An 18822-nucleotide genomic window follows, 5' to 3' on the forward strand; every position below is an offset into this window, starting at 1 on the left:
TCACCTTCCTCGTCCTAAAAATCCGCATCCCTGTTGCATGAGACTCCATTGACGGAGTCCATGCACAGAGGTGGAGTAGTTGTAGGGGCACCACCTAGAATAGCATGCAGCTCATCATAGAAGTGGCAGGTCTGGGCTCTGACCTGGAGCGGCCATTTGCCTCTGTGGTTCTTTGGTAGGCTTGCCTGACCATCTTAAGTTTCACGTGGCACTGCTGTGGGTCCCTGTTATAGCCTCTGTCCTTCATGCCCTTAGAGATTTTTTCAAATATTTGGGTATTTCGTCTTTTGGAATGGAGTTCTGATAGCACGGATTCCTTTCCCCATACAGTGAACAGATCCAGCGCCGCCCATTCAGTCCATGCTGGAGCTCTTTTGTGATTCTGGGACTGCATGGTCACTTGTGCTGATGAGCTCGCCACGCTGGCCAAACAGTATATGAAATTCAAACGTTCGCAGGGCTTTTCCTGTCTACCTGGCCAGTGCATCTGAGTTGAGAGTGCTGTCCAGAGCGGTCACAATGGAGCACTCTGAGATAGCTCCCGGAGGCCAATACAGTCGAATTGCGTCCATACTACCCCAAATTTGACCCAGCAAGGTCGATTTCAGCGCTAATCCCCTCATCAAGGAGAAGTACCAAAATCGATTTTAAGAGGCCTTTAAGTCAACAAAAAATGGCTTCGTCGTGTGGACGGGTGCAGGGTTAAATCGCTCTAACGCTGCAAATTCGACCTAAACTCGTAGTGTAGACCAGGACTAAGACACTGATGTGTAGAGGTCACATGAGAGAGGCAGGTGACAGCAGAAGGTGACTGACAGCTGGTGAATGAGAGGCTGATGAGCAGAATGAGTGGCTGGTGAGGTGGTGAAGAACCATGGCTGGAAGGATGGCCAGGTGGTGAGGAGCAGCAGTTGGCAGGGCAACAAGAGGGCGCAATGAGGAGCCAGCAGGGCGGCTGGCAGAGAAGTGCAGTGAGCCAGGGCTTGAACAGTGGAGCAGGTAAGGTGCCTCCTTACCCTACTTAGACCCTGGGTGGGAGATGAACTCTGTAGATGCACCTCTGAACACTGGGTCTGCATTGACCAAGGACAGCAACTGTGAGTGTGGTGCAGAGTAGGGACAGGCACATTAAAGGGACATTTGAGTGCTGGACCTAAGAACCTGAGGGAAAAGGACACTGGCCAACCTGCTCGGGGGCGGGTCTTTTACTCATGATTTAGGTTTATGAACGCTGTTTGCGGTATTTTCCCAAATTAACACCAAGCTACTTCCCTCCTTTTATTAAAAGTTTCTTTTCTACATTCAGACTCTGTGCTTGCGAGAGGGGAAGTACTGCCTTTCAAAGGCGCCCAGAGGTGGTGTGTAATTATCCCAGGGTCCTGGGTGGGGGCTCGAGTTGGTTCTGTGTTGGATCGATGGAAAGGAACCCCTAGATATTGAACCCCACCCTGGTTCCTGCTGGTTCCACCCGGCAGAAGGTTTACATAGAAGTGACTTAGGCCTTGTCTACATTGGCACTTTCCTCGTTAAAACTTTTTTCATTCTGGGTGTGAAAAAACCATTCCCTGAACAACAAAAGTTGTAGCGACGAAAAGTGCCAGTGTTGACAGAGCTTCGTCTGCGGAAGTTGCTCTCCCGGCGATGAAGCTACCGCCCCTCATTGGAGGTGGTTTCATTTTGTCACAGGAGAGGGAGGGCAGTTGTAGCAGGACTACTACTGTCAAGGTTCAGCTTCCAGTCCTTGGAGCTTTTAAAGATACAGCAATTTTCACTCCCCCTCTCACAGTGCAGAGGGATTTGAACCCATCAGTGGTAGTACTGGAAGCCACTAGGCTATCCTTAATCTATGGGGCCAGGAGAAATACTTTCCCCACGTGCCGTTATCCTTGGGAACTCATGGCTACCAGATCCCAATGTGACAGTCAGCAGCAACCCCCAAACAGCTAGTAGCCTTATAATAGCTGGCAACCATTAAAAAAAATTAAACACCTCACGGACGCAGTAGCCTGAACTTTTAAACTGTCTTCCCTTATCGGTCTTAAGGCAGTTAAAGCTGGTCCTAAGCTGGTTTTTGCTAAGCAAATTGCAAAAGTGCAGGGTTTGCTAACCACCAATCAAATGCTAACACAACCAAAGCCTGTGTGTAAATGTGTATAAAAAATTCTTGGATTTTGTATGAAGCAGAGCCTTTTTACCAAGGTACAAAGCTCTCCTTTCTTCTGCAAAATAAAGCAACCTTTCCTTATCCCTGTCTGGCTGTCATTGGCTCTCAGCTAGGCGGACCGACATTTTGGTAATAGTTTCTAGTGACCCAGATGAGACCCTCCTAGCTCGGACATTGGACTCTGGATGGTTGTGGCGAACTAGGAGCGGCGCCACTGGGGTGCTTAGCCCTTCTTCCTCACTTCACCGCGGCCCCTGGGGTTCGTGCTCCGACAAGGTGAGCCCTAATAAAATAAGGAAACACTTTCCGGGTTCTGGTTATATTCTGGTTACCTGGTTCTGTATGGCTTGCCAACTACAGAACCAGTTTCTCCTCCCTTGGTTTTCACACCTCAACTGCTAGAACAGGGCCTCATCCTCCCTGACTGAACTAACCTCGTTATCTCTAGCTTGCTTGCTAGCATATATATACTTGCCCCTGGAAATTTCCACTACATTCATCTGACGAAGTGGGTATTCACCCACGAAAGCTCATGATCCAAAACATCTGTTAGTCTATAAGGTGTCACTGGATTCTCTGCTGCTTTTACAGATTCAGACTAACACGGCTACCCCTCTGATACTTTTAAGGGTGTGAAGACCTTGTGAGAATAAGTCCCCACGTTGAGGATTTGGCGTGAGTTTAGTGTGGTGTTTATTTGAACGTATGGTAATACTTTGGCTACACCACACTGGCTATGCCAACCCGGTGGGAAAGCTTCATAAGCATTATGGCCATAAATAAAATACAGACCGGGGCTTTGTAAATAAAGGGTGAGGGAGCTTTTAGTTACTCAGTGGCGACAATCTACCCTAACATTTTGATGTTTGGAGTTGCTAAATATCTGGCCCCAGCACTGCCAATGGGATGCATTTAAATGTCCCATGGCGTGGGTGTTGTTTAAGATACCCCCATAGTATGGAACAGCAAATAAGTGTGATGTAAAGCTTACTAGCGCCCCCTGGCATTTAGAAATTTTTACAAGGGATGAGTGAGGTAATAAAATGCCAGAGGAGCCGTTTATATAATATGCATGGGTTTTACTTATGGGACCCAAGGGAAGGAATGAAGGAAACTACTTCCCTTGATAATGTTTGCTTGTTAATTTTGCAATATAGGCTTTTTGAAACTGGCAGGGAGGTTTTTGGGTGTTTACACCAATTATAAGGGGTAAAAGGTTTTATTTTTAATATTAAACCTACGGGTTTGATTGCAGGCTTTTAAGGGGATGTAACTTAGTTTTTTTTTTGGTTTTGTTAACAGCTTTAAAACATAGGGCCAGCTTATACCTAAACCGAAGGATATTGAAGAGAGGGACCCCTTTGGCCTCCCAACTATGATGCTAAATTTTAGACATTTTTTTATATTTATTGGACCGGTTGCCTTCGGGCGGTGGTTGCTGCTGGCAACCCAAGCAAAAAAAGTTACTTTAGGCCATCCAATGGTCCTACGGACCCCACATGCGGTCCAACTACTGCTAGTCCAAAAGAGCACCAGCATTTAACCTGTCTTCCCTTATCGGTCTTAAGGCAGTTAAAGCTGATCCTAAGCCGGTTTTTGCTAAGCAAATTGCAAAAGTGTAGGGCTTGCTAACCACCTATCAAATGCTAACACAACTGAAGCCTGTGTGTAAATGTGTATAAAAAATTCTTGGTTTTTGTATGAAGTAGAGTCTTCGTACCAAGGTACGAAGCTCTCCTTTCTTCTGCAAAATAAAGCAACCTTTCCTTATCCCTGTCTGGCTGTCATTAGCTCTCAGCTAAGCGGACCCGACATTTCGGTAACACCAAGGCCAAGTACTTGGATTCAGAAAGGGAGTGGATGGTTCTGTGGGTAACTAGAACATGCGACTTCCAGGAGATTTAACACATTTCAAAGTGGGGTGGCTCTATAGCTGATGGCTTTGGGCCATGAACCCCTGACCTCTAAACTATCCCATCACTGCTGCAGCTCAACTATTGATGACAGGCTACTGGGTGCAGTCTCAGTGTAAAAGCCTTGTCCTAGAGTGACTGACTCCAGTGAGTTACTGGGGACGTTCACACCAGTGTGTGCCCATTGGCGTGGCTATACTAGGGGCTAACAGCAGTTGAGCCCCATCAGTGCAGTAACAGCAGGGCAAATTGACACGAGTGGACGCACAGCCTGGGTCTGTCGTGCTTGCAAATGCCAGATCCCAGCGGGGTGGGGGGAAATGTTCGGTCACTGGCTCCGAGCCTTGACTCCTGTATGAGTGTGTGACGCGCCCAGAGTCTCACAGGAGACACTGAGGGACAAGGCCAGTGGCGGCGGGGAGGGGAGAGGACAGGGTTTGGAGCCATGGAAGTTGGGAATGTGGACATAAGTGTGTATGGGGAGGGTAAGGGGCAGATGGGGCAATGAAAAATAACCAGCCTTTGAGCCGACCATGGTGAGATGCTGCAGTAAAGTGGTTTATTGCTGCTAGTGAAGCAGATCCAAGACCCAGTGGTAACAGAAGGAGCCGAGAGGCTCCAGTTTTGTCATTAAACAGGATTAGAAATCAGCTCGGAAGCAGAGGAATTGGTTGATTTCCAACCCCAGTTTGGATTCAAGACACTGATCTCCTGCCACGTGCTGGGAATAACGCTGGGGGAGTAGAAAAAAGAAGTGCAAGATGGAGACGGCCTGTCCCCTGCAAAGCTTTGATGGTGGAGCAGACGTTTTGGCTCATGGTCATCTTGGTGTGAGCCAGAGCAGGGCTCAGTGACCAACCGACTTGCATTGCTGCTCTATCTGTGTCTTCTTGAGCCAGGGCTGAGACCAGACTTGGAAGTTACAGCGCACTTTCTAGGGGTGGAATGAAGCACATTAGAATGGGGGTGACTCTCAGAGGAGTTGCCAGTAAAACCCAGTTGTCCTCTTCCCCCAAGCCTCACAGCATGACCTTGGTTAACTCACGTGTCTCTGTGCCTCAGTTTCCCCACTGGTTAAATGTGGGAGGGGCGTGTGAAGCTAAAGTCATTGCTGTGTGTGCAGTGGCAAGATGCTGTGGATTTGTGGGGCATAAAATCAGCTGAAGAGCTAACTAAGCTCAGTGTCCGGTATGTCCACACCCCTGTATTTTGTGTGTTTACCCTCTCACCCACGCTGGGCGGCAGGCCAGTGCTACTAGCTCCATTCTACAGATGGGGAAACCAAGGCACAGAGAGGGGAAGCGACTGGCTCAGGCTCACACAGGGAGTCTGGCAGAGCAGGGAATAAAACCCAGCTTCCCTGGGCCTCAGGTAAGTGACCTCCCCACTCCCCATCCTTGTGACTCTGCCATGCCCAGCAGTTCCTTGCCCTTGCCCCAGAATCAGCTCCCAGCTCAGGCAATGCCAGGTTTTAACCTCCCTCCCATTCTGTGCCCAGCAACTCCTGCTTTTTACCCTCCAGTTCGATACATAAAGAGCCGGCTGGTCTTGGAGGTGGATTGGGCTGGGAAAGGAGCAAGGGCAGGAATAGCAAAGGGCTCCAGGCCACCTCCCTCTGCACCACACCAAGCAAATCCCCAGCCCTAGCCCCCCTTCTGCACCTTCTCCAAGGCCAGCAGAGGTTGGGTTGGTTGCAATCAGGCTCGCAATAGATTCTGGCTGAGCTGCCTCCCACCCCCACCGCAGTGTGGAATTGGGGCAGAGCTGGGCCCCGCTAGTTAGGAGCGGATGATGATGATACAGATTTACAGGGTTTAGACCCAATGGAAATGTTTCCCTTTGCTCTCGAAAGCAGCACCCTGCAGAGAGCGGAACCCGGACCCCTCAGCCAGAGCAACAGTGAGTGTGAGCCCCTCCCTCATCTGGGCCCCTCTTCTCCTTCCCACTGCTTGTTCAGTTAGATGGGAAGGGCTTTATTGTGGGGAGTGTCCTTCAGCTTGTCTCCACCCAGTGCCCGGCATGAGGGGACTCCCACACCCTGATCTCACTGGTGGGGACGTGGCTTTAAATAATCGTCACAGAAAATCAATTCTTGGCAAACCAAACTGGTGCTCCAAATCCAGGAACTGAACCCCGAATAGGCCCAGTCCCGTCCTCTCACCTTCTGCTGGGACGGGGGCGGCAGGAGGCACTTCTTGAGCTCTACAATGGGACTTTGGCTTTTCCTGCACAGTGTCTGCACCAGCTCCATGGTCAGATGTAGCACGACCCCGGATGTGACCTGGAGGGAGATTGAGGAGCCCGGCCTGGGGATGAGTCCCAGCATGACCCCCCCCAGCCCCGCCCCCTGTCCCTGAATAGCAGGAAATATAAGGGGCTGAGTTCTGAGCCTCCCCATTGTCACACACTGCCTCTTAGGCCGTGTCCAAGCAAAGGCAGTTGTGGGGGTGGGGGAGAGGGTGTCAGTCTGTCCCATTCGGGCTATGATCCAGGTTCAAAGCCCTTTGCAGGTAGGGTGACCAGATGTCCTGATTTTTTATAGGGGCAGTCCCGATTTTTGGGCCTTTTTCTTATACAGGTTCCTATTACCCCCCGCTCCTGTCCTGATTTTTCACACTTGCCATCTTGTCACCCTATTTGCAGGCCTCAGGGGATTTGCTCCCAGCGCCCTGGGGTATTAGTGCCCATCCCCGTGTCACAGAGCAAGGAGCAGGGAATGAGGAGAAAGGGCAAAGTTAGCCAAAGGGTCTCCCACTGTGGGGCTCAGCTGGGAAAGCCTTGGGCTGGGTTTTCAGTGGTGTTGGGGCAGCGGGACACCTAGGTGCCAGCCTCATTGCCCACCCCCACTGCGGGTCCCAACTATAGCTCCCCTCCCCCTAGGTCCAAGTGCCACCAGATCACTTCCACCCACACCCTGCAGCCTTACTGCAACTCTGCCCCCCTGGATCCCAGCCCCACCGGACCCCCTCATTCGGAGCTGCACCCACAGCACACACAGCCCTGCTCCCCTCCCCTGCCCCCTGTAACACCTGCATCCACTCACCTGTCTCTGGGCGCTCAGCACCTTCTCCCCCTGCGTGTAGTACATGCAGTTATTGAGGTCATTGTAGGTCTTTACGGCTACTTGTGCTGCCTGCTGGACTTCTGGGTCTGACACTGGCACATTGTCCAGCCCCCCAGCAACAGAGGTTTCCAGAGTGAGGGGAACCCCCAGGAGGAGGAGGAAGCACAGCCCGGGACCTGCCACTGCTACAGGGAACGCCATGGCTGAGAATGGCCACAGCTGGGGATGGGGTGATAAGATATAGGCAGGGAGCCCCACCCCCTGGGATGGCCCCACCCACATGGGGAGGGAGCCCTACTCCTGATGGCCGCACCCAGAAGGGATAGGAAAATGTCGCCCTCCATTACATAAGACCCAAGAATAGATGGGAACTAAACCCTCAGGGCTTGATTCAGCCAGGGGAAAAGGGCCTTTGTGGGGCAGGCCATCCCAGAATTCCCCATTAGGTGGGAGATTTCTTGCACCTTCCTCTGAAGCAACTGGCAATGGCCACTGTCACAGACGTGATGCCAGGCTGGATGGGCCCACTGGTGTCCATGGGTGTGGCCAGTCCTAGGAGAGCCCTGCGCCCAGTAGAGAGCCCCACGTACAGCAGATGGAGAAACATCCCCTAACAGGGAGCCCTGCTAGCTGCCGGGTGGAGCCCTGCCCGCTGGGGGGGTCCCTGCCTCGGCGAAAAAGGCCCTCTTGACGATAGGGAAACACATCTGTGACAGTCTACACTATTGTGGTCACCACTTTTATGAAATGATGACAAATCTTAATGAGATGATCTGATACAAAGTGTGCCTGGGGAGGCAGCATTAGAAAAGTGCTGGTCTGCTGAATATTGTCCTGTTAAAATGTGAGTGTCCACATTGTATGTGGAGTTCTGCAATTTGGCTCTATATTTGTTCCTGCAACAGGTAGGTCTGGGAAACACCACACTGGCAACAAAGTGACAACAAAGAGATGACCAACTCCCAGTCAGGTCTTAGATGACCATCACCAGCCATTCACCAGCTAGGGAACTGTAAACAAGAGATTTACTATTCACCTGAAAGACACTTGCTCCAGCACATACATCCCTGGGGCTGCCTGACCCCAGGACTCAGCAAGGATGGTCAGGATATAAAAAGGGGTTGGAATGGACCCCTAAGCACTCGTCTTCTCCCATCTTAACCGATGGCAACGAGATGCTTGAAAGACTTTGAACTGAGGAAATTGGGCCCAGGCTGGGAAGGAAATCCAGCCTGTGTGCTAAGAACTATAAAACTGCTTTCAACATGTGGGAGAGTGAGAAAAGCTGTTTGTTGCAAATCTTGCTTGATAAAGTTTAGGATTTAGAATGCGTTTACCTTTTATTTCTTGTACAACCAATTCTGATCTTTATGCCTACCACTTAAAATCTATCTTTCTCTAATTAATAAACTTCTTTAGTGGTTTATCTAAACCAGTGTGTTTGATTGAAGTGGAATTTCACTAAAAACAACAACGCTGGTGCATAATTATTACCCTTTGATGGTACAATAGATTTATCTGTGATTGTATTGCCCCATAAGTGGACTGGCCAGTACAAGATGCACATTTCTGGGGTGAAAGGCTGTCGTCTTCCTGTGCGGAGTTCTTGAGCAGCTGAGAGAGCATTCATTGAACTCAGTTGGGTATGTCTTTCCATGGTGGTGGCTGTGTGTGAACAGTGCCTGGCGTGGCGTGCTGTTTACATAGCACAGCAGTGTAAAAGATTCTCTGAGCTGGAGAATTAGGGGGAACAGTGATTCAACAGTCCAGATTGTACCAGGATTATGTCACACCATCCCCAGAGTTGTACACCTGGAGTTGGCCCCGCCCCTGACTAGAAGCTCTCCCAGGTATTGGGATTCCTTTCAAAATCTTTCTCCACTTGGCTTCTCAAGAACTCACATCAGCCTTTGTCACTCAAGTATCTTTATTTGGCACTGGGCAATGCTACAGTGAGTTGATCAGCCTGAAACATGGGGAATGGCTGCAGGGTACATCACAGCCAGGGACGGCTCCAGGCCCCAGCACGCAAAGCGTGTGCTTGGGGCGGCATGCCGCGGGGAGGGCTCTGCCGGTCACCGGGAGAGTGGCAGGCTGCTTCGGTGGACCTCCCGCAGGCATCCCTGTGGGGGGTCTGCTGGTCCCGTGGCTCAGGTGAAGCATCCGCAGGCACGCCTGCAGGAGGTCCACAGGAGCTGCGGGACTGGCGACCGGCAGAGCGCCCCCTGCGGCGTGCCACCATGCTTGGGGCGGCAAAATGGCTAGAGCTGCCCCTGATCACAGCTCCAAAGGTACACAGAAGCCATCTCCCTTCGTATATGTAGCACGTTTCATAGCATTTACTATACATTGCCTCACACATTTTTGGATTGGCTTGGTTACGTTGCAGGAACCAATCCCTGCGCAGCTTGTGCTGGCCACAGCTTGACCTCCTCTTTACCTCATCTCTACATTCCTAACTTACTTTGTCCCTGGTTAGCTAGTTTATAGCAAATAGTTCCCTAGATGTTCTCCCTCTTATCTTAGCTGGTTCAGACATTCTGTCTGTTAAACTGCTGACCTTATTTAGCACAAATGTTCTCTTTTCAGCCTAATGATTCATTTACCTACTCAATGGTATCTTCCAAGAAACAAGGCCTCTCTTCGGTATTAAATACTCACGTCAAGCCAGGCCTCAGCTATCTTCCCCTGCTTCTGTCTTTAATTTCCTGTTAGCATTTGTTTCATTCATAACACATGCCTGTCTTTCCATTCTTCCTTTTTGGAGGTTTATCACCCAGCAGCAGGTTTCCAAGACCACCGTGGCAGTAATCATTTGAACCACCATTTAAATTAGGCTCCAAGAACAATCCACGGGTTGCAAGCTCACCTCCTCTGGTACATCCCCCCAGGGTGTCTCCACCGCCTGTATAGTATTGTCCCCAGTTTCCTGTTGGTCGTCTATTAGTTGGGCAATGGGCACCAATTGATCTATTTTCCTTTGTCCCAAATCCATAGTATTTATGGACAAGGGAGGGATGGGTGCAAAGAGACTGGTCACCAGTGATGCCCTTTCAGTGTTGTCTGCCATGGCCTCTGTTACGTTCTCCTCACATCTATCTGCACCACATAGCCATAGGGCCTGGATCCCAATTGGAGTCAGAGAGGTGAGGGTCAGACTGAATCCATCCAGGCTCCCCCGGCATGGTGCTGTCCCCACAGAAAGGTTGTGGTATCCCAGAGCACAAGCTATGTCCCCAAGCTGTATCCCCTCCTTCACTTTCTCTTTAATGGCTCGTCAAGCCTAACCTTCCTCACTTGCGGTCAGGTTTATTCGTGCCCAGTTTTGCCCCGTTCCCCGTGCAGATTTGGGGGATCTGTCTGTACAGCTTATGAATTCTGGTTCATATTGTGGAGTGGCTCTTATGAAAACTGCTGAATCACGAATGCCTGTCCCGATGAGTAAGCCTGTGCCCTCCCAGCAGGAGAGAGAGCAGGTCTTGCCCACGCTGAGGACAATGGAGAGTTCTTAGCTTTGATTCCAGAATAGTTATGCTAATGAGTGGGCATCCTAGGGGAAACCGCTTGTACCCATCCTCTCTGAGGGGAGGGGGTTTACAGGCCGTGAGTTGTTACCAGACCACAGAGCAAAGGAAACCAGGTGTTGGGAGGGGTATGTGGAGAGAGTCACATGGGGAACTTGAGGTGTGACCCACAGGATGCCTGGCAGGAGGAGGGAATGGGTGGGTCAGACTGGCCAAGGGAGGTGTGCTGGGGAAGAAGCCTCCATGATGAGAAGCAGCCCTGAATGTAGGGCTGCATGAGGTGGGGGACTCCAGCTGCCTGCTTGGACACAGATGATCCCTCAAGGCCTCCCCAGGGAAATGGGGGGTTCATGGAAGGCTTTGGGGTTAGGAGGTTTGTTGTGTCCTGTCGGGTCTGGGCTTTTTGTGCTCTGTCTGTTAAGCAGAAGAAAGCCACGGAGTGAGAGGCTGGGCAAAGTATGAGCCTGTTAAATAGCTGCCATGGGCCTCCTGAGAGAGCTAAGCGGTACCCAGGAGGCTCCCACCTTGGGTTGGGTTCTGGGACAGAGCATACTGAAGGGTCCGTGTTCTACAGGCCATAGTTGAATTGTGACCTGAGTAACTGTGGTTGGCCAAATGTCCACGTTGGCGTTACTGAGAAATGCTTGACGCAGCTATTTTGGGTCCAGGCCTTAGGCGTACAGCGGCTTCATCGACAAGCTACAGCGGCCCATCCGTGCATCTGTGCCAATGCCGGGCTTTAAGTGTAGCAATGTCCTTGGAGTTACACTTCCTTAAAACAAAGGCCAGAGCTGGCTTTGGTGTCAGTGTTTAGCAGCCTCTTAGCCCAGTTGAGCAGATTCACAGCAAGGCATTCCTGTTCTCCCTTAGCTTTCCTGGGAAGTGCTGAAGTAATTCGTGTGTTCATCTTCTACACTGATGTAATGACTCATGGTAGTGATTGGTGAATCAGAGAAATTGAACCACTGGTTCACTGGCTGAATTTCAATTATAACCTTGCATTGCCTTGTGTTCTATTTGGATCAGTTTAGGGAAATCAGAAGTGACTTCAGCCTTGTCTACACTGGCACTTTCCTTGTTAAAACTTTTCTCATTCAGAGGTGTGAAAAATCACCCCCCTGAATGACAAAAGTTGTAATGACGAAAAGAACTGCGTGTGGACCGTGAGTCGTCAGCAGGAGATACTCTCTTGGCGACAAATCTACCTCCCCTTGTTGGGTGGTTTTATTTTGTCGTCAGGAGAACTCTCCTGGCAGCGAAGCACGGCTGCACTGCGTACCTACCATGGCACGGCTGTAGCAGCACAACCGCACCGTTGTAAGGTGCGCAGTGTAGACAAAGCCTTAGGTAGCTCCATTGCTTGGCTCCAGAGCAGTTTGCTTATTCTTTTCATAAATCCATCAAAGCACACTAGACTGGTTCCCCTCTCAGCTGAAACACGGGAAAACAACCTATTTCAAGGTCAAGTTCAATAAGCTGAGTTGCTCCTGGATCTGTATTTTAACTATTTGATTAAAACCCTATTACAGCAGGCAGAGGGACTGTGGGCTCCAGCTCCCAAAGGGGATCCCAGGTGGAAGGTCTGTGCTGTGAGAATGTGCCTAGGGACCCCAAGAAGGGCAGTGCCTGGGCTCCACTCAGCATCCAGGAGGCTACAAACACCCGGGGATCCAGAGGCTGTTATGTCCCTCACAGCACTTTGGTGGTCGGCTGGCAGGCAGGGGGAGCCCGACCAGAGCTGTAACACCCCCTTCACCTTCCATACATGGGTCCCCCACACCCCCATGCCGGGGCAGTGTGTGTGGCCCAGTTCCCCCTCTCCTCATACCTGCTCCCCCATGCCAGGGCAGTATGTGTACCTCCATTCCCTACTTTCCCCTCTTGTCCCCCAGTCCTCCTCCCCATTCTGCCCCCCAGGGGCTCTATGTCCCCCCTATTCTCCCACCATTATTCTTCTTCCTGGCTGGGAGGTCAGTCATTTCGGACATCACCGTGTCACTGTCTGTGAGAGGACAGGCCCAGAGGAAATGGGGGATTGTTACACTGGTGGGTGTTAGTGGGGCCACCAACCATTTGTCTGATGCACAGACAATTGCAGAGGTTCTTGAAGTTGTGGTTGTGCTAAACAGAGGGCAGAGGCTGGATGTGTCTCCCACTTTCAGTTGCCCCCCAAATCCTTAGGGCTCTGGCTAGTGATGCTAACCCAGATCCTAACCAGTGCTTCCTGGCCACCCTCTAGGATGGTTGTGAGGGGTATCTGAGCTTGTGTGCTCTGGATCCCCTGGAGGGATGTTAAACTTCTGGAGCCTGAATGGAGTCCTGCCACTGCCCCAATTCTGGGGTCCCTGGGCCACTTGCAGGGCACAGACCTTCTGACTGGCACCGCCCCCCCCAAGTGCTGGAACCCACTGTCCAGCCTCCTGGCCCTTGTGGGCACAGAACTGACCCTTCAGACTCCCCTGGACTGAAATACACCTGCCAGAGGGGAGCTGGCCCTCTCCAGGGATCAGTGGCTCACACAAGAGGGAATGAGGCAACTCAGGCTCACCTGGTCCTAATGAACTCACTGAGGAACTGGGAGGCCATTAATTAGGCAGGGAAAAACCTGGGCATAATAAAAGGAAGCTTCTGGGGGGCAAAGGGCGGCTGGGTTAAACGGAATAGCAGCTTTTGGGGGAGAGAACCAACCTCAAAGGAGAAAGCGCCCAAGGGAAGGAAGCTAAGGGAGAATGCTCCTAGGTGGGAGGGGCTCTGGAAGGGAGGCGCTAGGAAGGCCAAGTCTTAGCAGAACCTGGACTGGAGTGAAGGGCTTCAGCAGGTAGCAGCAGAGGAGTTATTGCTGCTCCAAGGAAGGGCTGTTGTGGTTTGACTTCTGTGACACCCTTGATCCAAATGGAGAATCCCTTCCCCAGCTGATGACAAGAGTTTTCCTCCCCAGAGGAGGGTTCTGAGCCAAGAGGATCTTGCTGGTAAGAAACCTTCGATGTAACTGGGTTTGATGAACTAAAGTTGACTCAGTTCTTCCTCCCTCCGGCTGGAGAGGCTGGGCCAGGTGAGGCCTGTTTGTGTGATGTTCTCCCTTGAGGGCTGAATAGACTGGACCCCTGAAGGGGGCCTGTCCAATAGAAAAGTCTCATTGCACTTACTAAAACTCTCTCTAAAGGAGGCAGGGATGTAGTGATGGTGCTGGGCCACCAGGGGGAGTTCTAGGGTTAGGGCCCCCAGAACAGCCCCAAGGGGCTTACCATGTCACTCTCTAGGGGCACCCAGCTGTTGTGAAGCAGTCAGTGCCACACGCTTTGTACACTCTAACACTGCTCTGATCTTTGCTATTTAATTATGTAAAGCAATAAACACTAGAGGTATGTCCCTGCCTCAGTTTCCACCTCATTCCTGGGTGTGCCTGGGCTGGGGTCTGCATCCCTTGGGCTGTCCAGGGTTCGGGGGGGCAAACTGGGCTCAGGAAATCAGTCGTGGCACCTCCCTGCCCCATGAGGCTGCTACATGCTGGTTGATGGCTCCTTTCTGGATCCAAGAGCAGAGCTGACTAGCTTCTGCCCTTCTAAGGCCTTCAGCCCCTTGAGTCAGGTGTCCTGCTTTGCCAGCTTCCCTGCATGAGCACAAACTTCTGCCAGGTGACTTTTGTCGCCAAGGTGACCTCCCCCAGCTAAACCAGTTCTCCTGGGCAGGGATCAGTCTTTTGTCTGGAGTGACTGGATTTCCAGGCTGGGATTTAGTCACCTGCCCTCTATTGTTGTTCGTTGGCCACCAGCTGTTGGAATCACCCCCCCGGCAGCAAACAGACCGACGAGAGCGCAAAAGGCTGCCCCTTCCAAGTGGAGTTTGCAGCCTGGCACGGAGGGGTCATAACCTCACACTGAACGGTGACATTGTGCAGACGTGTTCCCGCTGCATCACAGGTGCCTGGAACATTCCCTGAAATGTGGGAATTGAGTGGATGTGGCACCCCAAAGTTACTGCGGCGTAGGCCAACAGTGAAATGCCATCAACTCTCTCACACCTGGCTATGTTCCACACCCTCTCCCCAGTCAGCTCCTGACTCAGTCTCCCAGCTCTGGCTGTGAAACTGCCTCCTCCTCTACCCCTCCGTGCCTCTTTCGTTACCCTCCGATTTGCTACGCAAAGAGCTGGGCCAGGCTGGGAGAGCTGCTTTGGAAAGCGCTGCTGGAGAAGAAAGGGAAACGTTTCTATTAGATTTAAATCCTGTCCCAGCGCTGCCCTCCAGTGTGAGGGGCTCAGTCTGACACCCAGGACCCAGTGCCATGTAAGAAAGCCACCTCTGCTTGCGTACACGGGGGGCAAAGGGAAGGGGTTATTGCTTGGGGTGGCTCAGAGGGTGATATCCACTGATCCCTTTGCAATTGTTGCCTTTGAGGCTCTGCCCAGACACATCTAACTAGGCCATATGAAAGAATTCTGGGGACCGGTGCGCTTTGAAAAATGGACTCCCAGCCTTTCCTCAAAGCATCCCTGCAGCACACAGACCCCTAATTGTCCCTCTTTCTCCACCCCACACAGACCCCCAATTGTCCCTCTTTCTCCACCCCACACAGGCCCCCAATTGCCCCCCATATATCTCAACAGTCTTCCACCAGCCCCCACTTATTGTGACAGTCCAAACACACACACCAGCAGCCCTGACACACATCTGCTCCCTGCAGCCACCAACACCCCACAGCCCCCAACACTCCCCACTCACCCATAGCTCACCAACAACTCAGCCCCAGTCCCACCCCCACTGCCCGGGGACCTTCCTGGCCACTCACCGGCTCAGCACTCTGCTCTCATCCTAGGCTAGGGTGGCTTCTCCTGATCTCAGCCTCCCAGCTCTGCTAGCTCCCATCTCCCGCCCCACAGACGGCTCTGCACCACTCAGATTCAGCCCAGCTGCTCCTTCATCATGACAAAGGGGCAGCCAGGCCAAATTTGAGTGAGTGGCATTGGGACCTGGTGCATGGGGTCACAGCAGCACTCTGGTGTGGTTTAGTTTTTGTCCATTTTGGAAGCGGGTGGGGAAGAATCATAGAATCAAAGAACAGGAAGGGACCTCGAAAGGTCATCTAGTCCAGTCCCCTGCACTCAAGGCAGGACTAAGTATTATCTAGACCATCCCTGACAGGTGTTTGTCTAACCTGCTCTTAAAAATTCTCCATGATGGAGATTTCACAACCTCCGTAGGCAATTTATTCCAGCGCTTAACCACTCTGAAAAGTTAGGAAGTTTTTCCTAATGTCCAACCTAAACCACCCTTGCTGCAATTTAAGCCCATTGCTTCTTGTCCAGTCCTCAGAGGTTAAGAAGAACAATTTTTCTCCCTCCTTGTTACAACCTTTTATGTACTTGGAAATTGTTATCATGTCCCCTCTCAGTCTTCTCTTCTCCGGACTAAACAAACCCAATTCTTTCAGCCTTCCTTCATAGGTCATGTTTTCTAGACTTTTAATCATTTTTGTTGCTCCTGTCTGGGCTTTCTCCAATTTGTCCACATCGTTCCTGAAATGTGGCACCCAGAACTGGACACAATACTCCAGTTGAGGCCTAATCAGCGTGGAGTAGAGCAGAAGAATTATTTCTCGTGTCTTGCCTGCAACACTCCTGCTGATACATCCCAGAATGATGTTTGCTTTTTTTGCAACAGTGTTACACTGTTGACTCAGATTTAGCTTGTGGTCCACTATAACCCCTAGATCCCTTTCCACAGTACCCTGCCTAGGCAGCATTTCCCATTTTGTATGTGTGCAACTGATTGTTCCTTCGTAAGTGGAGTACCTTGCATTTGTCCTTATTGAATTTCATCCTATTTACTTCAGACCATTTCTCCAGTTTGTGCAGATCATTTTGAATTTTAATCCTATCCTCCAAAGCACTTGCAGCCCGTCCCAGCTTGGTATCGTCTGCAGACTTTATAAGTGTGCGCTCTATGCCATTGTATAAATCACTGATGAAGATATTGAACAGAACTGGACCCAGAACTGACCCCTGCGGAACCTCACTCATTATGCCCTTCCAGCATGACTGTGAACCACTGGTAACTACTCCCTGGGAATGGTTTTCCAACCAGTTATGCACCCACCTCATAGTAGTTCCATCTAGGTTGTATTTCCCTGGTTTGTTGATGAGAAGGGTCTTGTGCCAGAGCACCACATGCACATTACTTAATCCAGGCTGAATCGGATGCTGGGGCTATTCAGCAATTTGTGTATCTAACTGGAGGGTGAAGAATCAGAGCCACTGGGTACAGATAGGAGGGCGTTTAAAGCCCGGCACCTGGTAGGAGTAGGGGGGAGTGGTCAGTCAATGGGAGGGGGTTCTGGGGAGCTATGGCCCCGCAGAAAGCAATAGATCTATCTTTGCATCCTCCTGGGAGAGAGAGGTTGTCACCTCCGTATTGTCAATGTAGAAACTCAGGTCCAGTGAGGGGAGGAGATTTGCCTAAGGTCACTCCGGAGTCTGTGGCGGAGCTGGGAATTGACCCCATGTCACCAGCATCCATGGCTAGTGCCCAGTCACTGGGCCTTCATGCCTCCCTCTCCTCTGGGAAGTTGTTTTTCAAAATACTGGACTAGAGTCTAGGTGGCCTGAGTCCCAGCAGTCCCATCCCACCTGGCCCCCCAGAGCTGGGAGAAGAACTTAGGGGTCTGGAATCCCAGTTCTGTCTTGTCTATTTAGGCTGTGAGCTCTTTGGGGCAGGGACTGTCTCTCGCTGTGTGCACAGCACGGGCCCGTTCTCAGCTGGGGCCTCTCAGTGCTGCTATAATACACATAAGATACTGTACATATATATATAATGCATATAAGATAGATACTATAATGCAGGCAATTTTTTGTTTGCCATTTCCTTGGTTTTTATGAAAGGATGTGGGAAATGTCTGTGTCATCTTCCTGAAAAATATGCTTGACTCAGTTTCCCCCAGTTGCTTCTGTATTGTTACCTACTGGGACTGAAGGGATGTGACATGGCCCAGGGTGCAGTCCTGACGCTAGGAAAGCTGTGTCCCCTTAGTCCTCAAGTCTGCTTTGCTATGTGAGCTGCAACTTGGCCAATCACTCCAGCCTCTGGGGACTGGACTAGATGAACTCTTGAGGTCCCTTCCAGTCCTACGATTCTATGATTCTGGTATGCAAGTTAACTGCAGACATATTTACTCCTTCTCATAACACAAAAACCAAATGAAATTAATAGGCAGCAGGTTTAAAACACACAAAAGAAAGTATTTCTTCACACAATGTACAGTCAACCTGTGGAACTCTTTGCCAGAGGATGTTGTGAAGGCCAAGACTATGGCAGAGTTAAAAAAAAAAAGAACTAGATATGTTCATGGAGGATAGCTATTGGCCAGGATGGGCAGGGTGTCCCTAGCCTCTGTTTGCCAAAGGCTAGGAATGAGCGACAGGGAATGGATCACATGATGATTACTTGTTCTGTTCATTCCCTCTGGGGCACCTGGCATTGGCCTCTGTCAGAAGATGGGATACTGGGCTAGATGGACCTTTGGTCTGACTCAGTATGGACACTCTTATGTTCATAGATCAGACTGCTATGCCCAGCCACCCTTGAATTACATATAGGGCGCGACACCCACGTATCCCAACCTTGCACTCCAGAAATGTACTGGCTTGTGCTGTTCATAAATTAGTTTGCCATTCCATCAAAATGGATATGCACCAGCCTTTCTAAACTGAGTAGATTCCCCAAACACACCAGCCAAAAACACATTAGTTTGGATTAAATGGAAAACAGATTTATTAACTGCAGAAAGCTAGATTTTAAGAGTTTATGTGGTATTGGCATAGATTATCAGAAGGAAATAAAATGTATTATAGATTACAAAAGGAAATAAAATGGCAAAACCGCAATCTAAATCCTAAACTTTACCAAGCTAATAATTCTAAAAGTAAAAGGATTTCTTTCACCCAAAACTAGGATGCCTTCTAGTTAGGACCAGCCACTCCCGACATCCCTCCAGTGAAGTTTTCTTTGTCTTTCAGAAAATAGTATTTCCTTGTGTAGAGGAAAGGGGAGAGGCAGGTGAGGTGATGATGTCATTGTTCCTCATTTATATTCTTCTCCAGTTGCTGGAATAATCCTGGCTGTGTCAGCCACCCCCATGGTGTATGTGCTAGAGGGACTGTCTT

The 18822-nt window shown here is 50.6% G+C and overlaps 1 protein-coding gene across 1 annotated transcript; it reads right to left on the bottom strand.

The window, feature by feature from the left end:
• Positions 1-4611: 4611 nt before the first annotated feature.
• LOC116838807 (cystatin-like) lies at positions 4612-7441 on the bottom strand. Its single transcript, XM_032804310.2, has 3 exons — positions 7121-7441; positions 6239-6358; positions 4612-5011 (listed from the first exon to the last, which is right to left on the bottom strand). Exons 1-3 carry the CDS (start codon positions 7421-7423, stop codon positions 4925-4927), a joined length of 510 nt encoding a protein of 169 aa, XP_032660201.2. The 5' UTR covers positions 7424-7441; the 3' UTR covers positions 4612-4924.
• Between the last annotated feature and the right edge of the window lie 11381 nt (positions 7442-18822).

The sequence above is a fragment of the Chelonoidis abingdonii genome, chromosome 17, assembly GCF_003597395.2.
Source record: "Chelonoidis abingdonii isolate Lonesome George chromosome 17, CheloAbing_2.0, whole genome shotgun sequence".
NCBI classification, from domain to species: Eukaryota; Metazoa; Chordata; order Testudines; family Testudinidae; genus Chelonoidis; species Chelonoidis abingdonii.